The sequence below is a fragment of the Opisthocomus hoazin genome, unplaced genomic scaffold (genome assembly GCF_030867145.1).
Source record: "Opisthocomus hoazin isolate bOpiHoa1 unplaced genomic scaffold, bOpiHoa1.hap1 HAP1_SCAFFOLD_385, whole genome shotgun sequence".
Lineage (NCBI taxonomy): Eukaryota > Metazoa > Chordata > Aves > Opisthocomiformes > Opisthocomidae > Opisthocomus > Opisthocomus hoazin.
In genome coordinates this window covers 601-23,766 of record NW_027448781.1, presented here as the reverse complement: position 1 = coordinate 23,766, position 23,166 = coordinate 601, and the positions used below count along the sequence as shown (strand labels likewise).

Genomic DNA, 23,166 nt, shown 5'->3' with positions numbered 1-23,166 from the left:
GGCAAGGAGCGATGGGGGTGCGGCGCCGTGTCGGAGCCGCGAGTCGGGGTCTGCTCGGAGCCGGAGCCGGCGCTGGGCGCCGCCCCCGCCCCCGCAGGCACCGCCCCCGCCCCCGCCGCCCCCGCCCCCGCAGGCTCCGCCCCCGCCCCCGCAGGCTCCGCCCCCGCCCCCGCAGGCGCCGCCCCCGCCCCCGCAGGCGCCGCCCCCGCCCCCGCAGGCGCCGCCCCCGCCCCCGCAGGCGCCGCCCCCGCCCCCGCTGGCACCGCCCCCGCTGGCGCCGCCCCCGCTGGCGCCGCCCCCGCCCCCGCTGGCGCCGCCCCCGCTGGCGCCGCCCCCGCCCCCGCTGGCGCCGCCCCCGCCCCCGCTGGCACCGCCCCCGCCCCCGCTGGCCCCGCAGGCGTCGCCCCCGCTGGCACCGCCCCCGGCCCCGCTGGCGCCGCCCCCGCCGCCCCCTGGCCGCAACGCGGTACTGCAGCCCGGCGTTCGGCTCAGAGTGTGGCCCCTCCGGCGCGCCGTCGGCTCGTGGCGCATGCGCGGTGCGGCGGAGCAGCATGGCGGCGGGCTGGTGTTCGGTGCCGGGGCGGCGGGGGAGCAGAGAGGCCAGCGGTGAGGCGCGGGCTCCCCTCCAGCGGGTGCGGGGGTGCGTGGTGGCTGCCCGAGGGTGGTGGGACGGGAAGCTTGGAGCCGGCCGCTGCGGCAGGCTGCAGGAGGCGAGCCGGGTGCGGGCAGCCCCGGGGCCAGAGGCGGGAGGTGACGGAAGGGAATGGGAGAAGGAGGCGGGCACCCCCCCCCCCCCCAAGTCGGCAGTGCTCCCCCGGCCCCGCTCGCCCCGCGCAGCCGCCCCCAGCTGCCTCACGTCCCCTGAAGCCTGTGTCCCGGAGCGCCCGGCCTCCCCCAAGGCCCGTGGTGCGGGCTGCCTCGGCCTCCCTGAACGCGGTCGCCGCTGCTTGTTTATGTGTGGCAGGGCTGCGCTGAGGACGCGTTTGTCCGTTCGTGCCCTGGGGATGCCGTTGGCTGCGCCCGCTCCAGGCTTGTGTGGGCTGCGTGTGCCGGGCCTCGCTGTGCTGGCGGCGTGGGGGCGAAAAGGGAGAGGCGGAGCGCTGAGTGGCTGCGGGCAGGAGGTGGCGCGGCTGAAGCTGGAGAGTCCCGAGAAGGCTGAAGAAGAAGAAGAAATGGAAGGCCACCTGGCTGGCAGCTGCCTGGCGCTGCGGGTGAGGAAGGCTCCGTCTTGGTAGCCCGCAGCAGGCCAGGCCGCCAGCGTGCCCCGCAGGGTCTGTATGTGTCACCAGCAGCAGCATGGCACGGTTGTGGAGCGCGCGAGCGTGGCTGCGTGTGTAGGGAGCCTTGTCTCGTAAGAGCTGCGAGACATGGACGTTTTGTCTTAGGTGGGGGACAGCCAAGCGACCGGAGTTACGGAAGAGGAATGGAGGAGAGCAGGACGGAGAAGTGTCTGAAGCGGCAGAGTCTCCCGGGAGCGCGGAGAGCGAGAGCTGCGGTGAGTGGCGGGCCCTCGGGGCCCTGTCGCCCCTCTTCTGTGTCCCGAGCTGTCCCCTGGATCCTTCTCTCTCCCACGCTGCTGTGATTTTTTTTTTTTTTTTTCTTTTTCCTTTTGTTTTCCTTTCCCTGTACCTCCCGTCTTCTGTCTGTGTGTGTGTTCTGCTCCCTCTCCCTCTTTTTCTCCCTTCAGAATTTCTCTAGCCGGCTCCCTGTCTCTATTTCTCTGTCCTGCTGGCTGTCCGGTCGTTTCTTACTGTACCTCCCTGTCCAGCCGGCTCTCTTTTTGCTCTCCCTTTTTGCCTTTCTCTCCTTCTCTGTCCTGCTTCATGGCCCTTTCTTCTCTTTCTCTCCCTCTCTGTTCTCTAGCCCCTTGCTGGTTTGTTTTGGGGTTTCCCTGCACACACGCCCCCCGCCCCTTTCTTGGTCTCTTTGTCTAGATCTGACCCTTTCTTTGTTTCTCGGTCCCTTTTTTCCTGTTCACTGTCCTTTTTCTCTCTCTGTCTGTGTCCCCTGCGCTCCGTTGCCATCTTTATCTCTCCTTTCTTCTTCATCTCCTCCCCCTGCCCCGTCTCTCTCTCCCTCTTTCGCGCTCACCGGCCCTACATTTTCGTGCTCCGTCTCTGCAAGGCTCCTCGTCCCTGTATTTCTTGATTTCTCTACCTCTCTGGCGTTTCCTTTCGACCCTTCTTTCTCTCTGAGCTTCTCGGTCTTCTCCCTTGTCTTATTTTCCTCTTCCTAGTGCTCTGCCCTGCTCCCCATCGCTTATTTTCTCTCTCCGTTTCTCTGCCCTGCTCCCCGTCCCTGTCTTTCTTTCTCCGTCCCCCTCTGCTGCTCCACAGCAGAGTTTTTCCTTTCTCCGGCTCTCTGACCCGCTCCCCGCCCACCCAGGTTGACCGTCCCAGGTTTGTTCTGCGTCTCCATCCTGCCGCTGTCCTCATCTATCCTTTTGTGCCCTTCTCTTTCTGTCTCTTTTCGTGTGTCCCCGCTGCTTTTTTTCCCATCTCTGTCCAGCTCCCTGTCCCTTTCCTTTTTCCTCTTGCTGTCCTTTTGCCCTGCTTCCTCTTGCTGTTTTTTCTGCCTTTCTCTCTCTGCGCCATTCCCTCTCCCATCCTTTCTTTCTCCATCCCCCTGTGCAGCTCGCTGTCCCTTGTTTCCTTTCTCTCTTCCTCGGTATTTTTTTTCTTTCTCCATACCTCTCTCCCGCTGCCCGTCACGGTCGCATTTCTCCCCCCAACGCTGTCCTGCTCTGTCCCTTTTCTCTCTCTCTGTCGTTTTGTCCTGCTCCCTGTGTTTGTTTTTTAATTCCTCCCTCAGGGTCCCTCAGCCCGGTGCTGTTTTTTCCCTTCTCCGCCTCTGTCTCCTGCTGCCCAGCTGAGGCTTTTCCCCTCCGTCTCTGTCCTGCTCCCCCGTCTCTTACTTGTGCCTGTCTTTCACTTTGTCCTGCCTCCTTGTCCCCTTTTTCTCTCTCAGTATCACCTTGTCCCGCTCCCTGTCCCTGTCTTTCTCTGACAATCTGTCCCGCTCCTTGTCCTTCTCTTTCCCTTTGCTGTTATTCCCCGTCCTTGTTCTGGCCTTTCTTCCTTCTCTTTCTGTCCTACTGCCCCAGTGCCTCTTTTTCCACCGCTGTCCTGCTCCCTGGCCCTTGTTTCCTCTCGCCGTCCCTCTGTCCTGCTTCCTGTCCCCAGTTTTTCTGTCTCTCTTTCTCGATCCTGCTGCCTGTCCGGTCGTTCTTGCTGTACCTGCCTGTGCAGCCGGCTCTCCCTTTTTGCCTTTCTCTCCTTCTCTTCCTGCTTCCCGGCCCGTTCTTGTCTTCCTCTCTGTCTGTCCTCTATCCCCTTGCTGGTTTGTGTTGGGATTCCAACCCTGACCACCCACCCCCTTCTTCGTCTGACCCTTTCTTTGTTTCTTAGTACGTTTCTTCCTGTTGCCTGTCCTTTTTCTCTCTCTGTCAGTGTGTCCTGCACTGCGTGGGACGGTGGTGGGAGGCTGAAAAAGGGTGGGAAGCTGGGGGGGGCGGAGTGGAGGCTGGAAAGAGGTAGGAGGTTGCAGAGGGGTGGGAAGCTGAATTAAGTAGAGGCCAGCAAAAAGGGAGTTAGGAGGCTATCGAGGGGTGGGAGGCGGGGGGGGGGGGGGCAGAGGCCAGGAAAAAAAAAGGAGGCCGGAAAGGGGTGGGAGGCTGCAGAGGGGTGGGAGGCCGGGGGCGAGAGTAGAGGCCAGAAAAAAAGGGAGGCCGGAAAGGGGTGGGAGGCTGCAGAGGGGTGGGAGGCTGGGGGCGAGAGTAGAGGCCAGAAAAAAAAGGAGGCCGGGGGGTGCGAGTAGAGGCCAGAAAGGCCCTTTTTTGTGGCTTCTTCCCTGTCTTTATCTCGCTTTCCTGCCTTGTTTACTCCTCTGATTCAAATTCTCTCTCGATCCGTGTGTTCTGCTTCCCACTCATCATATTCTCTCTTTTTCTCTGTCCTGTTCCTGAGGCTTCTTGTCTAGGAAGCCACGTCTCGTATGAGCTCTAAGACAGCCACATGCATTTTCTCTCAGGTGCAGGAGAGCCAAACGATTGGAGCTGCGGAAGAAGAAGGGAAGAGAGAAGGGGAGAGAAACATCTGAAGTGTCAAAGTCTCCCGGCAGCACCGAGAGTGAGAGCTGCGGTGAGTCGTGGGCCCTCGGGGCCCTGTCACCCCTCTTCTGCATCCTGGGCCCTCCCCGGCTCCCTCTCTTTCTCCCACTGCTACGATTATTTTTTTTTTCTGCTCTTGTGTACCTTCTTTCTCCATCTGTCTCTGACTTGTCCCCATCTTTTAGGTCCTCCCTCTTTCTGCCCTGCAGCCCGTGGCATTTTTTTCCTTCTTCCCCTCTTTCTGTTCAGCTCCCGGTTACTAGTTTTGCTTTCCTCCTACTCTGTAGCCTGTCAGTACTTTTGCTGTCTTTGGTGCTCTCTGTCTGCCTCCTCGTCCCTTGATTCGAGGCCTTCCTTCTCGGCTCCCTAGCACGTCACAGATCTACTGCTTTCTCCATGTCTATTCTATTCTATTTCCTCATCTCTCTTTGTCCAGGTCCCTGCCGCTATTCTTTTTTCCTCTGTCATGCTGCAGGGTTTTTTTTTTTGCATCTCCTTCCTGCTCCCCGTTCTTCATTTTCGGTCTGTGTCCTGCTCCCTCTTCTTCTTTCTGCTGCCGCTCTTGCTCTCTTGCTGCTGCTTCTTTCTCCGTCTCTGTGGGACTGCCTGTCCCCGTCCTTCTCTCGCCGTTCCTTTCCCTGCTTGGTGCTTTCTCGTTCCACCGCCGCTGTCCAGCCACCTGTCACTTTTCTCCTCTCTTGTAGTGGCCTGCACCCTGCTCCTCATTTTTGGCAGCCTCTGCCGAGCAGCGCGTCGCTCCGGGAGGCGACGGACGGACTGTTCGCCGCTGGATCAACAGGCGCAGCTGCGGGAAGGAGTGCCGAGGTGTCGGAGGGGCAGAGGGAGCGTCGGGGGCCCCGAGCCCCGGAGCAGAGCGGCTCCCGGGACTGGCTGGGTGCGTGACTGAGTAAAGACCTGCGGTCCCTTTTGCCCTGGCGGCTGCGTTTGTGCTTGGTTTGCACGGGACGAGGGGCTGCGCCAGAGGCCAGGGGAGAAGGGGACGGGCTGTGGGGCTGGGGCGACGGCCCCCTGTTCCTGCCGGGGTCCAGCCGTGGGCCGGGGCCGGGGGAGCCCCAGGTGCGGGCAGCGGGGCTGATGGCGACGGCCGCTCCCTGTGCCGGTGGAGGGCCCGGTGCTGCCGTGGCGCGGGTGGCCGTGGAGGGGCCGGTGCTGCCGTGGCGCGGGTGGCCGTGGAGGGGCCGGTACGATCGCTGCTGCCACCCGGTGAGCAAAGTTCGGTACTGCGGCTCGGGTGGCGCCGTGTCCAAGGGCTCGCTGCTGCCACCCGGTGAGCAAAGTTCGGTACTGCGGCTCGGGCGGCGCCAATGCGCGGTGGCGCCGTGTCCAAGAGCTCGCTGCTGCCACCCGGTGAGCAAAGTTCGGTACTGCCGCTCGAGTGGCGCAGGTGCTTTGCGCGCTGGGAGGAGCCGTGCCCTGTGTGTCCGGCGCTGCAATAAGGAACGCCTGCCTGCTTGCTGAAGTGCCCAAAGGGCTTCAGAGAGTCTTTGTGTTTGCCCAATGACGGCATCGTGGGCTCCAGCCGTGGGCCGGGGCCGGAAGAGCCCCAGGTGCGGGCAGCGGGGCTGATGGCGACGGCCCCTCCCTCTGCCGGTAGAGGGCCCGGTGCTGCCGTGCCGGGCCCGATGCGAGCCGAAGGAGGAGCGGAGCCATAGCCGGGTTGCGGCTGCAGCGAGGGAGAAGGTGAGCGCGGGGTATGGGGGGGGGGGGTTGGATGGAGCGGCGGGTCCCGGGGAAAAGCCCCCGGGAGGGCGGGGTCCGTGTCGGGGGCAAGGAGCGATGGGGGTGCGGCGCCGTGTCGGAGCCGCGAGTCGGGGTCTGCTCGGAGCCGGAGCCGGCGCTGGGCGCCGCCCCCGCCCCCGCAGGCACCGCCCCCGCCCCCGCCGCCCCCGCCCCCGCAGGCTCCGCCCCCGCCCCCGCAGGCTCCGCCCCCGCCCCCGCAGGCGCCGCCCCCGCCCCCGCAGGCGCCGCCCCCGCCCCCGCAGGCGCCGCCCCCGCAGGCGCCGCCCCCGCCCCCGCTGGCGCCGCCCCCGCCCCCGCTGGCACCGCCCCCGCCCCCGCTGGCGCCGCCCCCGCTGGCGCCGCCCCCGCCCCCGCTGGCACCGCCCCCGCCCCCGCTGGCGCCGCCCCCGCCCCCGCTGGCGCCGCCCCCGCCCCCGCTGGCGCCGCCCCCGCCCCCGCTGGCGCCGCCCCCGCCCCCGCTGGCGCCGCCCCCGCCCCCGCTGGCGCCGCCCCCGCCCCCGCTGGCGCCGCCCCCGCCCCCGCTGGCGCCGCCCCCGCCCCCGCTGGCCCCGCAGGCGTCGCCCCCGCTGGCACCGCCCCCGGCCCCGCTGGCGCCGCCCCCGCCGCCCCCTGGCCGCAACGCGGTACTGCAGCCCGGCGTTCGGCTCAGAGTGTGGCCCCTCCGGCGCGCCGTCGGCTCGTGGCGCATGCGCGGTGCGGCGGAGCAGCATGGCGGCGGGCTGGTGTTCGGTGCCGGGGCGGCGGGGGAGCAGAGAGGCCAGCGGTGAGGCGCGGGCTCCCCTCCAGCGGGTGCGGGGGTGCGTGGTGGCTGCCCGAGGGTGGTGGGACGGGAAGCTTGGAGCCGGCCGCTGCGGCAGGCTGCAGGAGGCGAGCCGGGTGCGGGCAGCCCCGGGGCCAGAGGCGGGAGGTGACGGAAGGGAATGGGAGAAGGAGGCGGGCACCCCCCCCCCCCCCAAGTCGGCAGTGCTCCCCCGGCCCCGCTCGCCCCGCGCAGCCGCCCCCAGCTGCCTCACGTCCCCTGAAGCCTGTGTCCCGGAGCGCCCGGCCTCCCCCAAGGCCCGTGGTGCGGGCTGCCTCGGCCTCCCTGAACGCGGTCGCCGCTGCTTGTTCATGTGTGGCAGGGGCTGCGCTGAGGACGCGTTTGTCCGTTCGTGCCCTGGGGATGCCGTTGGCTGCGCCCGCTCCAGGCTTGTGTGGGCTGCGTGTGCCGGGCCTCGCTGTGCTGGCGGCGTGGGGGCGAAAAGGGAGAGGCGGAGCGCTGAGTGGCTGCGGGCAGGAGGTGGCGCGGCTGAAGCTGGAGAGTCCCGAGAAGGCTGAAGAAGAAGAAGAAATGGAAGGCCACCTGGCTGGCAGCTGCCTGGCGCTGCGGGTGAGGAAGGCTCCGTCTTGGTAGCCCGCAGCAGGCCAGGCCGCCAGCGTGCCCCGCAGGGTCTGTATGTGTCACCAGCAGCAGCATGGTCCGGTTGTGGAGCGCGCGAGCGCGGCTGCGTGTGTAGGGAGCCTTGTCTCGTAAGAGCTGCGAGACATGGACGTTTTGTCTTAGGTGGGGGACAGCCAAGCGACCGGAGTTACGGAAGAGGAATGGAGGAGAGCAGGACGGAGAAGTGTCTGAAGCGGCAGAGTCTCCCGGGAGCGCGGAGAGCGAGAGCTGCGGTGAGTGGCGGGCCCTCGGGGCCCTGTCGCCCCTCTTCTGTGTCCCGAGCTGTCCCCTGGATCCTTCTCTCTCCCACGCTGCTGTGATTTTTTTTTTTTTTTTTCTTTTTCCTTTTGTTTTCCTTTCCCTGTACCTCCCGTCTTCTGTCTGTGTGTGTGTTCTGCTCCCTCTCCCTCTTTTTCTCCCTTCAGAATTTCTCTAGCCGGCTCCCTGTCTCTATTTCTCTGTCCTGCTGGCTGTCCGGTCGTTTCTTACTGTACCTCCCTGTCCAGCCGGCTCTCTTTTTGCTCTCCCTTTTTGCCTTTCTCTCCTTCTCTGTCCTGCTTCATGGCCCTTTCTTCTCTTTCTCTCCCTCTCTGTTCTCTAGCCCCTTGCTGGTTTGTTTTGGGGTTTCCCTGCACACACGCCCCCCGCCCCTTTCTTGGTCTCTTTGTCTAGATCTGACCCTTTCTTTGTTTCTCGGTCCCTTTTTTCCTGTTCACTGTCCTTTTTCTCTCTCTGTCTGTGTCCCCTGCGCTCCGTTGCCATCTTTATCTCTCCTTTCTTCTTCATCTCCTCCCCCTGCCCCCGTCTCTCTCTCCCTCTTTCGCGCTCACCGGCCCTACATTTTCGTGCTCCGTCTCTGCAAGGCTCCTCGTCCCTGTATTTCTTGATTTCTCTACCTCTCTGGCGTTTCCTTTCGACCCTTCTTTCTCTCTGAGCTTCTCGGTCTTCTCCCTTGTCTTATTTTCCTCTTCCTAGTGCTCTGCCCTGCTCCCCATCGCTTATTTTCTCTCTCCGTTTCTCTGCCCTGCTCCCCGTCCCTGTCTTTCTTTCTCCGTCCCCCTCGGCTGCTCCACAGCAGAGTTTTTCCTTTCTCCGGCTCTCTGACCCGCTCCCCGCCCACCCAGGTTGACCGTCCCAGGTTTTGTTCTGCGTCTCCATCCTGCCGCTGTCCTCATCTATCCTTTTGTGCCCTTCTCTTTCTGTCTCTTTTCGTGTGTCCCCGCTGCTTTTTTTCCCATCTCTGTCCAGCTCCCTGTCCCTTTCCTTTTTCCTCTTGCTGTCCTTTTGCCCTGCTTCCTCTTGCTGTTTTTTCTGCCTTTCTCTCTCTGCGCCATTCCCTCTCCCATCCTTTCTTTCTCGATCCCCCTGTGCAGCTCGCTGTCCCTTGTTTCCTTTCTCTCTTCCTCGGTATTTTTTTTCTTTCTCCATACCTCTCTCCCGCTGCCCGTCACGGTCGCATTTCTCCCCCCAACGCTGTCCTGCTCTGTCCCTTTTCTCTCTCTCTGTCGTTTTGTCCTGCTCCCTGTGTTTGTTTTTTAATTCCTCCCTCAGGGTCCCTCAGCCCGGTGCTGTTTTTTCCCTTCTCCGCCTCTGTCTCCTGCTGCCCAGCTGAGGCTTTTCCCCCTCCGTCTCTGTCCTGCTCCCCCGTCTCTTACTTGTGCCTGTCTTTCACTTTGTCCTGCCTCCTTGTCCCCTTTTTCTCTCTCAGTATCACCTTGTCCCGCTCCCTGTCCCTGTCTTTCTCTGACAATCTGTCCCGCTCCTTGTCCTTCTCTTTCCCTTTGCTGTTATTCCCCGTCCTTGTTCTGGCCTTTCTTCCTTCTCTTTCTGTCCTACTGCCCCAGTGCCTCTTTTTCCACCGCTGTCCTGCTCCCTGGCCCTTGTTTCCTCTCGCCGTCCCTCTGTCCTGCTTCCTGTCCCCAGTTTTTCTGTCTCTCTTTCTCGATCCTGCTGCCTGTCCGGTCGTTTCTTGCTGTACCTGCCTGTGCAGCCGGCTCTCCCTTTTTGCCTTTCTCTCCTTCTCTTCCTGCTTCCCGGCCCGTTCTTGTCTTCCTCTCTGTCTGTCCTCTATCCCCTTGCTGGTTTGTGTTGGGATTCCAACCCTGACCACCCACCCCCTTCTTCGTCTGACCCTTTCTTTGTTTCTTAGTACGTTTCTTCCTGTTGCCTGTCCTTTTTCTCTCTCTGTCAGTGTGTCCTGCACTGCGTGGGACGGTGGTGGGAGGCTGAAAAAGGGTGGGAAGCTGGGGGGGCGGAGTGGAGGCTGGAAAGAGGTAGGAGGTTGCAGAGGGGTGGGAAGCTGAATTAAGTAGAGGCCAGCAAAAAGGGAGTTAGGAGGCTATCGAGGGGTGGGAGGCGGGGGGGGGGGGGCAGAGGCCAGGAAAAAAAAGGAGGCCGGAAAGGGGTGGGAGGCTGCAGAGGGGTGGGAGGCCGGGGGCGAGAGTAGAGGCCAGAAAAAAAAGGGAGGCCGGAAAGGGGTGGGAGGCTGCAGAGGGGTGGGAGGCTGGGGGCGAGAGTAGAGGCCAGAAAAAAAAGGAGGCCGGGGGGTGCGAGTAGAGGCCAGAAAGGCCCTTTTTTGTGGCTTCTTCCCTGTCTTTATCTCGCTTTCCTGCCTTGTTTACTCCTCTGATTCAAATTCTCTCTCGATCCGTGTGTTCTGCTTCCCACTCATCATATTCTCTCTTTTTCTCTGTCCTGTTCCTGAGGCTTCTTGTCTAGGAAGCCACGTCTCGTATGAGCTCTAAGACAGCCACATGCATTTTCTCTCAGGTGCAGGAGAGCCAAACGATTGGAGCTGCGGAAGAAGAAGGGAAGAGAGAAGGGGAGAGAAACATCTGAAGTGTCAAAGTCTCCCGGCAGCACCGAGAGTGAGAGCTGCGGTGAGTCGTGGGCCCTCGGGGCCCTGTCACCCCTCTTCTGCATCCTGGGCCCTCCCCGGCTCCCTCTCTTTCTCCCACTGCTACGATTATTTTTTTTTTCTGCTCTTGTGTACCTTCTTTCTCCATCTGTCTCTGACTTGTCCCCATCTTTTAGGTCCTCCCTCTTTCTGCCCTGCAGCCCGTGGCATTTTTTTCCTTCTTCCCCTCTTTCTGTTCAGCTCCCGGTTACTAGTTTTGCTTTCCTCCTACTCTGTAGCCTGTCAGTACTTTTGCTGTCTTTGGTGCTCTCTGTCTGCCTCCTCGTCCCTTGATTCGAGGCCTTCCTTCTCGGCTCCCTAGCACGTCACAGATCTACTGCTTTCTCCATGTCTATTCTATTCTATTTCCTCATCTCTCTTTGTCCAGGTCCCTGCCGCTATTCTTTTTTCCTCTGTCATGCTGCAGGGTTTTTTTTTTGCATCTCCTTCCTGCTCCCCGTTCTTCATTTTCGGTCTGTGTCCTGCTCCCTCTTCTTCTTTCTGCTGCCGCTCTTGCTCTCTTGCTGCTGCTTCTTTCTCCGTCTCTGTGGGACTGCCTGTCCCCGTCCTTCTCTCGCCGTTCCTTTCCCTGCTTGGTGCTTTCTCGTTCCACCGCCGCTGTCCAGCCACCTGTCACTTTTCTCCTCTCTTGTAGTGGCCTGCACCCTGCTCCTCATTTTTGGCAGCCTCTGCCGAGCAGCGCGTCGCTCCGGGAGGCGACGGACGGACTGTTCGCCGCTGAATCAACGGGCGCAGCTGCGGGAAGGAGTGCCGAGGTGTCGGAGGGGCAGAGGGAGCGTCGGGGGCCCCGAGCCCCGGAGCAGAGCGGCTCCCGGGACTGGCTGGGTGCGTGACTGAGTAAAGACCTGCGGTCCCTTTTGCCCTGGCGGCTGCGTTTGTGCTTGGTTTGCACGGGACGAGGGGCTGCGCCAGAGGCCAGGGGAGAAGGGGACGGGCTGTGGGGCTGGGGCGACGGCCCCCTGTTCCTGCCGGGGTCCAGCCGTGGGCCGGGGCCGGGGGAGCCCCAGGTGCGGGCAGCGGGGCTGATGGCGACGGCCGCTCCCTGTGCCGGTGGAGGGCCCGGTGCTGCCGTGGCGCGGGTGGCCGTGGAGGGGCCGGTGCTGCCGTGGCGCGGGTGGCCGTGGAGGGGCCGGTACGATCGCTGCTGCCACCCGGTGAGCAAAGTTCGGTACTGCGGCTCGGGTGGCGCCGTGTCCAAGGGCTCGCTGCTGCCACCCGGTGAGCAAAGTTCGGTACTGCGGCTCGGGCGGCGCCAATGCGCGGTGGCGCCGTGTCCAAGAGCTCGCTGCTGCCACCCGGTGAGCAAAGTTCGGTACTGCCGCTCGAGTGGCGCAGGTGCTTTGCGCGCTGGGAGGAGCCGTGCCCTGTGTGTCCGGCGCTGCAATAAGGAACGCCTGCCTGCTTGCTGAAGTGCCCAAAGGGCTTCAGAGAGTCTTTGTGTTTGCCCAATGACGGCATCGTGGGCTCCAGCCGTGGGCCGGGGCCGGAAGAGCCCCAGGTGCGGGCAGCGGGGCTGATGGCGACGGCCCCTCCCTCTGCCGGTAGAGGGCCCGGTGCTGCCGTGCCGGGCCCGATGCGAGCCGAAGGAGGAGCGGAGCCATAGCCGGGTTGCGGCTGCAGCGAGGGAGAAGGTGAGCGCGGGGTATGTGGGGGGGGGGTTGGATGGAGCGGCGGGTCCCGGGGAAAAGCCCCCGGGAGGGCGGGGTCCGTGTCGGGGGCAAGGAGCGATGGGGGTGCGGCGCCGTGTCGGAGCCGCGAGTCGGGGTCTGCTCGGAGCCGGAGCCGGCGCTGGGCGCCGCCCCCGCCCCCGCAGGCACCGCCCCCGCCCCCGCCGCCCCCGCCCCCGCAGGCTCCGCCCCCGCCCCCGCAGGCTCCGCCCCCCGCCCCCGCAGGCGCCGCCCCCGCCCCCGCAGGCGCCGCCCCCGCCCCCGCAGGCGCCGCCCCCGCCCCCGCAGGCGCCGCCCCCGCAGGCGCCGCCCCCGCCCCCGCTGGCACCGCCCCCGCTGGCGCCGCCCCCGCTGGCGCCGCCCCCGCCCCCGCTGGCGCCGCCCCCGCTGGCGCCGCCCCCGCCCCCGCTGGCGCCGCCCCCGCCCCCGCTGGCACCGCCCCCCGCCCCCGCTGGCCCCGCAGGCGTCGCCCCCGCTGGCACCGCCCCCGGCCCCGCTGGCGCCGCCCCCGCCGCCCCCTGGCCGCAACGCGGTACTGCAGCCCGGCGTTCGGCTCAGAGTGTGGCCCCTCCGGCGCGCCGTCGGCTCGTGGCGCATGCGCGGTGCGGCGGAGCAGCATGGCGGCGGGCTGGTGTTCGGTGCCGGGGCGGCGGGGGAGCAGAGAGGCCAGCGGTGAGGCGCGGGCTCCCCTCCAGCGGGTGCGGGGGTGCGTGGTGGCTGCCCGAGGGTGGTGGGACGGGAAGCTTGGAGCCGGCCGCTGCGGCAGGCTGCAGGAGGCGAGCCGGGTGCGGGCAGCCCCGGGGCCAGAGGCGGGAGGTGACGGAAGGGAATGGGAGAAGGAGGCGGGCACCCCCCCCCCCCCCAAGTCGGCAGTGCTCCCCCGGCCCCGCTCGCCCCGCGCAGCCGCCCCCAGCTGCCTCACGTCCCCTGAAGCCTGTGTCCCGGAGCGCCCGGCCTCCCCCAAGGCCCGTGGTGCGGGCTGCCTCGGCCTCCCTGAACGCGGTCGCCGCTGCTTGTTTATGTGTGGCAGGGGCTGCGCTGAGGACGCGTTTGTCCGTTCGTGCCCTGGGGATGCCGTTGGCTGCGCCCGCTCCAGGCTTGTGTGGGCTGCGTGTGCCGGGCCTCGCTGTGCTGGCGGCGTGGGGGCGAAAAGGGAGAGGCGGAGCGCTGAGTGGCTGCGGGCAGGAGGTGGCGCGGCTGAAGCTGGAGAGTCCCGAGAAGGCTGAAGAAGAAGAAGAAATGGAAGGCCACCTGGCTGGCAGCTGCCTGGCGCTGCGGGTGAGGAAGGCTCCGTCTTGGTAGCCCGCAGCAGGCCAGGCCGCCAGCGTGCCCCGCAGGGTCTGTATGTGTCACCAGCAGCAGCATGGCACGGTTGTGGAGCGCGCGAGCGTGGCTGCGTGCGTAGGGAGCCTTGTCTCGTAAGAGCTGCGAGACATGGACGTTTTGTCTTAGGTGGGGGACAGCCAAGCGACCGGAGTTACGGAAGAGGAATGGAGGAGAGCAGGACGGAGAAGTGTCTGAAGCGGCAGAGTCTCCCGGGAGCGCGGAGAGCGAGAGCTGCGGTGAGTGGCGGGCCCTCGGGGCCCTGTCGCCCCTCTTCTGTGTCCCGAGCTGTCCCCTGGATCCTTCTCTCTCCCACGCTGCTGTGATTTTTTTTTTTTTTTTTCTTTTTCCTTTTGTTTTCCTTTCCCTGTACCTCCCGTCTTCTGTCTGTGTGTGTGTTCTGCTCCCTCTCCCTCTTTTTCTCCCTTCAGAATTTCTCTAGCCGGCTCCCTGTCTCTATTTCTCTGTCCTGCTGGCTGTCCGGTCGTTTCTTACTGTACCTCCCTGTCCAGCCGGCTCTCTTTTTGCTCTCCCTTTTTGCCTTTCTCTCCTTCTCTGTCCTGCTTCATGGCCCTTTCTTCTCTTTCTCTCCCTCTCTGTTCTCTAGCCCCTTGCTGGTTTGTTTTGGGGTTTCCCTGCACACACGCCCCCCGCCCCTTTCTTGGTCTCTTTGTCTAGATCTGACCCTTTCTTTGTTTCTCGGTCCCTTTTTTCCTGTTCACTGTCCTTTTTCTCTCTCTGTCTGTGTCCCCTGCGCTCCGTTGCCATCTTTATCTCTCCTTTCTTCTTCATCTCCTCCCCCTGCCCCCGTCTCTCTCTCCCTCTTTCGCGCTCACCGGCCCTACATTTTCGTGCTCCGTCTCTGCAAGGCTCCTCGTCCCTGTATTTCTTGATTTCTCTACCTCTCTGGCGTTTCCTTTCGACCCTTCTTTCTCTCTGAGCTTCTCGGTCTTCTCCCTTGTCTTATTTTCCTCTTCCTAGTGCTCTGCCCTGCTCCCCATCGCTTATTTTCTCTCTCCGTTTCTCTGCCCTGCTCCCCGTCCCTGTCTTTCTTTCTCCGTCCCCCTCGGCTGCTCCACAGCAGAGTTTTTCCTTTCTCCGGCTCTCTGACCCGCTCCCCGCCCACCCAGGTTGACCGTCCCAGGTTTTGTTCTGCGTCTCCATCCTGCCGCTGTCCTCATCTATCCTTTTGTGCCCTTCTCTTTCTGTCTCTTTTCGTGTGTCCCCGCTGCTTTTTTTCCCATCTCTGTCCAGCTCCCTGTCCCTTTCCTTTTTCCTCTTGCTGTCCTTTTGCCCTGCTTCCTCTTGCTGTTTTTTCTGCCTTTCTCTCTCTGCGCCATTCCCTCTCCCATCCTTTCTTTCTCGATCCCCCTGTGCAGCTCGCTGTCCCTTGTTTCCTTTCTCTCTTCCTCGGTATTTTTTTTCTTTCTCCATACCTCTCTCCCGCTGCCCGTCACGGTCGCATTTCTCCCCCCAACGCTGTCCTGCTCTGTCCCTTTTCTCTCTCTCTGTCGTTTTGTCCTGCTCCCTGTGTTTGTTTTTTAATTCCTCCCTCAGGGTCCCTCAGCCCGGTGCTGTTTTTTCCCTTCTCCGCCTCTGTCTCCTGCTGCCCAGCTGAGGCTTTTCCCCCTCCGTCTCTGTCCTGCTCCCCCGTCTCTTACTTGTGCCTGTCTTTCACTTTGTCCTGCCTCCTTGTCCCCTTTTTCTCTCTCAGTATCACCTTGTCCCGCTCCCTGTCCCTGTCTTTCTCTGACAATCTGTCCCGCTCCTTGTCCTTCTCTTTCCCTTTGCTGTTATTCCCCGTCCTTGTTCTGGCCTTTCTTCCTTCTCTTTCTGTCCTACTGCCCCAGTGCCTCTTTTTCCACCGCTGTCCTGCTCCCTGGCCCTTGTTTCCTCTCGCCGTCCCTCTGTCCTGCTTCCTGTCCCCAGTTTTTCTGTCTCTCTTTCTCGATCCTGCTGCCTGTCCGGTCGTTTCTTGCTGTACCTGCCTGTGCAGCCGGCTCTCCCTTTTTGCCTTTCTCTCCTTCTCTTCCTGCTTCCCGGCCCGTTCTTGTCTTCCTCTCTGTCTGTCCTCTATCCCCTTGCTGGTTTGTGTTGGGATTCCAACCCTGACCACCCACCCCCTTCTTCGTCTGACCCTTTCTTTGTTTCTTAGTACGTTTCTTCCTGTTGCCTGTCCTTTTTCTCTCTCTGTCAGTGTGTCCTGCACTGCGTGGGACGGTGGTGGGAGGCTGAAAAAGGGTGGGAAGCTGGGGGGGCGGAGTGGAGGCTGGAAAGAGGTAGGAGGTTGCAGAGGGGTGGGAAGCTGAATTAAGTAGAGGCCAGCAAAAAGGGAGTTAGGAGGCTATCGAGGGGTGGGAGGCGGGGGGGGGGGGGGCAGAGGCCAGGAAAAAAAAGGAGGCCGGAAAGGGGTGGGAGGCTGCAGAGGGGTGGGAGGCCGGGGGCGAGAGTAGAGGCCAGAAAAAAAAGGGAGGCCGGAAAGGGGTGGGAGGCTGCAGAGGGGTGGGAGGCTGGGGGCGAGAGTAGAGGCCAGAAAAAAAAGGAGGCCGGGGGGTGCGAGTAGAGGCCAGAAAGGCCCTTTTTTGTGGCTTCTTCCCTGTCTTTATCTCTCTTTCCTGCCTTGTTTACTCCTCTGATTCAAGTTCTCTCTCGATCCGTGTGTTCTGCTTCCCACTCATCATATTCTCTCTTTTTCTCTGTCCTGTTCCTGAGGCTTCTTGTCTAGGAAGCCACGTCTCGTATGAGCTCTAAGACAGCCACATGCATTTTCTCTCAGGTGGAGGAGAGCCAAACGATTGGAGTTGCGGAAGAAGAAGGGAAGAGAGAAGGGGAGAGAAACATCTGAAGTGTCAAAGTCTCCCGGCAGCACCGAGAGTGAGAGCTGCGGTGAGTCGTGGGCCCTCGGGGCCCTGTCACCCCTCTTCTGCATCCTGGGCCCTCCCCGGCTCCCTCTCTTTCCCCCACTGCTACGATTATTTTTTTTTTCTGCTCTTGTGTACCTTCTTTCTCCATCTGTCTCTGACTTGTCCCCATCTTTTAGGTCCTCCCTCTTTCTGCCCTGCAGCCCGTGGCATTTTTTTCCTTCTTCCCCTCTTTCTGTTCAGCTCCCGGTTACTAGTTTTGCTTTCCTCCTACTCTGTAGCCTGTCAGTACTTTTGCTGTCTTTGGTGCTCTCTGTCTGCCTCCTCGTCCCTTGATTCGAGGCCTTCCTTCTCGGCTCCGTAGCACGTCACAGATCTACTGCTTTCTCCATGTCTATTCTATTCTATTTCCTCATCTCTCTTTGTCCAGGTCCCTGCCGCTATTCTTTTTTCCTCTGTCATGCTGCAGGGTTTTTTTTTGCATCTCCTTCCTGCTCCCCGTTCTTCATTTTCGGTCTGTGTCCTGCTCCCTCTTCTTCTTTCTGCTGCCGCTCTTGCTCTCTTGCTGCTGCTTCTTTCTCCGTCTCTGTGGGACTGCCTGTCCCCGTCCTTCTCTCGCCGTCCCTTTCCCTGCTTGGTGCTTTCTCGTTCCACCGCCGCTGTCCAGCCACCTGTCACTTTTCTCCTCTCTTGTAGTGGCCTGCACCCTGCTCCTCATTTTTGGCAGCCTCTGCCGAGCAGCGCGTCGCTCCGGGAGGCGACGGACGGACTGTTCGCCGCTGGATCAACGGGCGCAGCTGCGGGAAGGAGTGCCGAGGTGTCGGAGGGGCAGAGGGAGCGTCGGGGGCCCCGAGCCCCGGAGCAGAGCAGCTCCCGGGACTGGCTGGGTGCGTGACTGAGTAAAGACCTGCGGTCCCTTTTGCCCTGGCGGCTGCGTTTGTGCTTGGTTTGCACGGGACGAGGGGCTGCGCCAGAGGCCAGGGGAGAAGGGGACGGGCTGTGGGGCTGGGGCGACGGCCCCCTGTTCCTGCCGGGGTCCAGCCGTGGGCCGGGGCCGGGGGAGCCCCAGGTGCGGGCAGCGGGGCTGATGGCGACGGCCGCTCCCTGTGCCGGTGGAGGGCCCGGTGCTGCCGTGGCGCGGGTGGCCGTGGAGGGGCCGGTGCTGCCGTGGCGCGGGTGGCCGTGGAGGGGCCGGTACGATCGCTGCTGCCACCCGGTGAGCAAAGTTCGGTACTGCGGCTCGGGTGGCGCCGTGTCCAAGGGCTCGCTGCTGCCACCCGGTGAGCAAAGTTCGGTACTGCGGCTCGGGCGGCGCCAATGCGCGGTGGCGCCGTGTCCAAGAGCTCGCTGCTGCCACCCGGTGAGCAAAGTTCGGTACTGCCGCTCGAGTGGCGCAGGTGCTTTGCGCGCTGGGAGGAGCCGTGCCCTGTGTGTCCGGCGCTGCAATAAGGAACGCCTGCCTGCTTGCTGAAGTGCCCAAAGGGCTTCAGAGAGTCTTTGTGTTTGCCCAATGACGGCATCGTGGGCTCCAGCCGTGGGCCGGGGCCGGAAGAGCCCCAGGTGCGGGCAGCGGGGCTGATGGCGACGGCCCCTCCCTCTGCCGGTAGAGGGCCCGGTGCTGCCGTGCCGGGCCCGATGCGAGCCGAAGGAGGAGCGGAGCCATAGCCGGGTTGCGGCTGCAGCGAGGGAGAAGGTGAGCGCGGGGTATGGGGGGGGGGGGGTTGGATGGAGCGGCAGGTCCCGGGGAAAAGCCCCCGGGAGGGCGGGGTCCGTGTCGGGGGCAAGGAGCGATGGGGGTGCGGCGCCGTGTCGGAGCCGCGAGTCGGGGTCTGCTCGGAGCCGGAGCCGGCGCTGGGCACCGCCCCCGCCCCCGCAGGCACCGCCCCCGCCCCCGCTGGCGCCGCCCCCGCCCCCGCTGGCACCGCCCCCGCCCCCGCTGGCGCCGCCCCCGCCCCCGCCGCCCCCGCCCCCCGCAGGCTCCGCCCCCGCCCCCGCAGGCGCCGCCCCCGCCCCCGCAGGCGCCGCCCCCGCCCCCGCAGGCGCCGCCCCCGCCCCCGCAGGCGCCGCCCCCGCCCCCGCAGGCGCCGCCCCCGCCCCCGCAGGCGCCGCCCCCGCCCCCGCAGGCGCCGCCCCCGCCCCCGCAGGCGCCGCCCCCGCCCCCGCTGGCGCCGCCCCCGCCCCCGCTGGCGCCGCCCCCGCCCCCGCTGGCGCCGCCCCCGCCCCCCGCTGGCGCCGCCCCCGCCCCCGCTGGCCCCGCAGGCGTCGCCCCCGCTGGCACCGCCCCCGGCCCCGCTGGCGCCGCCCCCGCCGCCCCCTGGCCGCAACGCGGTACTGCAGCCCGGCGTTCGGCTCAGAGTGTGGCCCCTCCGGCGCGCCGTCGGCTCGTGGCGCATGCGCGGTGCGGCGGAGCAGCATGGCGGCGGGCTGGTGTTCGGTGCCGGGGCGGCGGGGGAGCAGAGAGGCCAGCGGTGAGGCGCGGGCTCCCCTCCAGCGGGTGCGGGGGGTGCGTGGTGGCTGCCCGAGGGTGGTGGGACGGGAAGCTTGGAGCCGGCCGCTGCGGCAGGCTGCAGGAGGCGAGCCGGGTGCGGGCAGCCCCGGGGCCAGAGGCGGGAGGTGACGGAAGGGAATGGGAGAAGGAGGCGGGCACCCCCCCCCCCCACCCAAGTCGGCAGTGCTCCCCCGGCCCCGCTCGCCCCGCGCAGCCGCCCCCAGCTGCCTCACGTCCCCTGAAGCCTGTGTCCCGGAGCGCCCGGCCTCCCCCAAGGCCCGTGGTGCGGGCTGCCTCGGCCTCCCTGAACGCGGTCGCCGCTGCTTGTTTATGTGTGGCAGGGGCTGCGCTGAGGACGCGTTTGTCCGTTCGTGCCCTGGGGATGCCGTTGGCTGCGCCCGCTCCAGGCTTGTGTGGGCTGCGTGTGCCGGGCCTCGCTGTGCTGGCGGCGTGGGGGCGAAAAGGGAGAGGCGGAGCGCTGAGTGGCTGCGGGCAGGAGGTGGCGCGGCTGAAGCTGGAGAGTCCCGAGAAGGCTGAAGAAGAAGAAGAAATGGAAGGCCACCTGGCTGGCAGCTGCCTGGCGCTGCGGGTGAGGAAGGCTCCGTCTTGGTAGCCCGCAGCAGGCCAGGCCGCCAGCGTGCCCCGCAGGGTCTGTATGTGTCACCAGCAGCAGCATGGTCCAGTTGTGGAGCGCGCGAGCGTGGCTGCGTGTGTAGGGAGCCTTGTCTCGTAAGAGCTGCGAGACATGGACGTTTTGTCTTAGGTGGGGGACAGCCAAGCGACCGGAGTTACGGAAGAGGAATGGAGGAGAGCAGGACGGAGAAGCGTCTGAAGCGGCAGAGTCTCCCGGGAGCGCGGAGAGCGAGAGCTGCGGTGAGTGGCGGGCCCTCGGGGCCCTGTCGCCCCTCTTCTGTGTCCCGAGCTGTCCCCTGGATCCTTCTCTCTCCCACGCTGCTGTGATTTTTTTTTTTTTTTTCTTTTTCCTTTTGTTTTCCTTTCCCTGTACCTCCCGTCTTCTGTCTGTGTGTGTGTTCTGCTCCCTCTCCCTCTTTTTCTCCCTTCAGAATTTCTCTAGCCGGCTCCCTGTCTTTATTTCTCTGTCCTGCTGGCTGTCCGGTCGTTTCTTACTGTACCTCCCTGTCCAGCCGGCTCTCTTTTTGCTCTCCCTTTTTGCCTTTCTCTCCTTCTCTGTCCTGCTTCATGGCCCTTTCTTCTCTTTCTCTCCCTCTCTGTTCTCTAGCCCCTTGCTGGTTTGTTTTGGGGTTTCCCTGCACACACGCCCCCCGCCCCTTTCTTGGTCTCTTTGTCTAGATCTGACCCTTTCTTTGTTTCTCGGTCCCTTTTTTCCTGTTCACTGTCCTTTTTCTCTCTCTGTCTGTGTCCCCTGCGCTCCGTTGCCATCTTTATCTCTCCTTTCTTCTTCATCTCCTCCCCCTGCCCCCGTCTCTCTCTCCCTCTTTCGCGCTCACCGGCCCTACATTTTCGTGCTCCGTCTCTGCAAGGCTCCTCGTCCCTGTATTTCTTGATTTCTCTACCTCTCTGGCGTTTCCTTTCGACCCTTCTTTCTCTCTGAGCTTCTCGGTCTTCTCCCTTGTCTTATTTTCCTCTTCCTAGTGCTCTGCCCTGCTCCCCATCGCTTATTTTCTCTCTCCGTTTCTCTGCCCTGCTCCCCGTCCCTGTCTTTCTTTCTCCGTCCCCCTCTGCTGCTCCACAGCAGAGTTTTTTCCTTTCTCCGGCTCTCTGACCCGCTCCCCGCCCACCCAGGTTGACCGTCCCAGGTTTTGTTCTGCGTCTCCATCCTGCCGCTGTCCTCATCTATCCTTTTGTGCCCTTCTCTTTCTGTCTCTTTTCGTGTGTCCCCGCTGCTTTTTTTCCCATCTCTGTCCAGCTCCCTGTCCCTTTCCTTTTTCCTCTTGCTGTCCTTTTGCCCTGCTTCCTCTTGCTGTTTTTTCTGCCTTTCTCTCTCTGCGCCATTCCCTCTCCCATCCTTTCTTTCTCGATCCCCCTGTGCAGCTCGCTGTCCCTTGTTTCCTTTCTCTCTTCCTCGGTATTTTTTTTCTTTCTCCATACCTCTCTCCCGCTGCCCGTCACGGTCGCATTTCTCCCCCCAACGCTGTCCTGCTCTGTCCCTTTTCTCTCTCTCTGTCATTTTGTCCTGCTCCCTGTGTTTGTTTTTTAATTCCTCCCTCAGGGTCCCTCAGCCCGGTGCTGTTTTTTCCCTTCTCCGCCTCTGTCTCCTGCTGCCCAGCTGAGGCTTTTCCCCCTCCGTCTCTGTCCTGCTCCCCCGTCTCTTACTTGTGCCTGTCTTTCACTTTGTCCTGCCTCCTTGTCCCCTTTTTCTCTCTCAGTATCACCTTGTCCCGCTCCCTGTCCCTGTCTTTCTCTGACAATCTGTCCCGCTCCTTGTCCTTCTCTTTCCCTTTGCTGTTATTCCCCGTCCTTGTTCTGGCCTTTCTTCCTTCTCTTTCTGTCCTACTGCCCCAGTGCCTCTTTTTCCACCGCTGTCCTGCTCCCTGGCCCTTGTTTCCTCTCGCCGTCCCTCTGTCCTGCTTCCTGTCCCCAGTTTTTCTGTCTCTCTTTCTCGATCCTGCTGCCTGTCCGGTCGTTTCTTGCTGTACCTGCCTGTGCAGCCGGCTCTCCCTTTTTGCCTTTCTCTCCTTCTCTTCCTGCTTCCCGGCCCGTTCTTGTCTTCCTCTCTGTCTGTCCTCTATCCCCTTGCTGGTTTGTGTTGGGATTCCAACCCTGACCACCCACCCCCTTCTTCGTCTGACCCTTTCTTTGTTTCTTAGTACGTTTCTTCCTGTTGCCTGTCCTTTTTCTCTCTCTGTCAGTGTGTCCTGCACTGCGTGGGACGGTGGTGGGAGGCTGAAAAAGGGTGGGAAGCTGGGGGGGCGGAGTGGAGGCTGGAAAGAGGTAGGAGGTTGCAGAGGGGTGGGAAGCTGAATTAAGTAGAGGCCAGCAAAAAGGGAGTTAGGAGGCTATCGAGGGGTGGGAGGCGGGGGGGAGGGGGGCAGAGGCCAGGAAAAAAAAGGAAGGCCGGAAAGGGGTGGGAGGCTGCAGAGGGGTGGGAGGGCCGGGGGCGAGAGTAGAGGCCAGAAAAAAAAGGGAGGCCGGAAAGGGGTGGGAGGCTGCAGAGGGGTGGGAGGCTGGGGGCGAGAGTAGAGGCCAGAAAAAAAAAGGAGGCCGGGGGGTGCGAGTAGAGGCCAGAAAGGCCCTTTTTTGTGGCTTCTTCCCTGTCTTTATCTCTCTTTCCTGCCTTGTTTACTCCTCTGATTCAAGTTCTCTCTCGATCCGTGTGTTCTGCTTCCCACTCATCATATTCTCTCTTTTCTCTGTCCTGTTCCTGAGGCTTCTTGTCTAGGAAGCCACGTCTCGTATGAGCTCTAAGACAGCCACATGCATTTTCTCTCAGGTGCAGGAGAGCCAAACGATTGGAGTTGCGGAAGAAGAGGGGAAGAGAGAAGGGGAGAGAAACATCGGAAGTGTCAAAGTCTCCCGGCAGCACCGAGAGTGAGAGCTGCGGTGAGTCGTGGGCCCTCGGGGCCCTGTCACCCCCTCTTCTGCATCCTGGGCCCTCCCCGGCTCCCTCTCTTTCCCCCCACTGCTACGATTATTTTTTTTTTCTGCTCTTGTGTACCTTCTTTCTCCATCTGTCTCTGACTTGTCCCCATCTTTTAGGTCCTCCCTCTTTCTGCCTGCAGCCCCGTGGCATTTTATTTCCTTCTTCCCCTCTTTCTGTTCAGCTCCCGGTTACTAGTTTTGCTTTCCTCCTACTCTGTAGCCTGTCAGTACTTTTGCTGTCTTTGGTGCTCTCTGTCTGCCTCCTCGTCCCTTGATTCGAGGCCTTCCTTCTCGGCTCCGTAGCACGTCACAGATCTACTGCTTTCTCCATGTCTATTCTATTCTATTTCCTCATCTCTCTTTGTCCCAGGTCCCTGCCGCTATTCTTTTTTCCTCTGTCATGCTGCAGGGTTTTTTTTTGCATCTCCTTCCTGCTCCCCGTTCTTCATTTTCGGTCTGTGTCCTGCTCCCTCTTCTTCTTTCTGCTGCCGCTCTTGCTCTCTTGCTGCTGCTCTTCTTTCTCCGTCTCTGTGGGACTGCCTGTCCCCGTCCTTCTCGTCGCCGTCCCTTTCCCTGCTTGGTGCTTTCTCGTTCCACCGCCGCTGTCCAGCCACCTGTCACTTTTCTCCTCTCTTGTAGTGGCCTGCACCCTGCTCCTCATTTTTGGCAGCCTCTGCCGAGCAGCGCGTCGCTCCGGGAGGCGCGACGGACGGACTGTTCGCCGCTGGATCAACGGGCGCAGCTGCGGGAAAGGAGTGCCGAGGTGTCGGAGGGGCAGAGGGAGCGTCGGGGGCCCCGAGCCCCGGAGCAGAGCAGCTCCCGGGACTGGCTGGGGTGCGTGACTGAGTAAAGACCTGCGGTCCCTTTTGCCCTGGCGGCTGCGTTTGTGCTTGGTTTGCACGGGACGAGGGGCTGCGCCAGAGGCCAGGGGAGAAGGGGACGGGCTGTGGGGCTGGGGCGACGGCCCCCTGTTCCTGCCGGGGTCCAGCCGTGGGCCGGGGCCGGGGGAGCCCCCAGGTGCGGGCAGCGGGGCTGATGGCGACGGCCGCTCCCTGTGCCG

General features: G+C 63.2%; 1 protein-coding gene across 1 annotated transcript; it reads left to right on the top strand.

Annotated features, from left to right (window-relative positions):
- The first annotated feature begins 529 nt into the window (after positions 1 to 529).
- Positions 530 to 22,809, top strand: LOC142359339 (uncharacterized). Its single transcript, XM_075412000.1, has 8 exons — positions 530 to 606; positions 1,386 to 1,495; positions 4,030 to 4,139; positions 4,813 to 5,003; positions 7,413 to 7,522; positions 13,326 to 13,435; positions 21,958 to 22,067; positions 22,746 to 22,809. Exons 1-7 carry the CDS (start codon positions 530 to 532, stop codon positions 22,057 to 22,059), a joined length of 810 nt encoding a protein of 269 aa, XP_075268115.1. The 3' UTR covers positions 22,060 to 22,067; positions 22,746 to 22,809.
- The last annotated feature ends 357 nt before the right edge of the window (positions 22,810 to 23,166 follow it).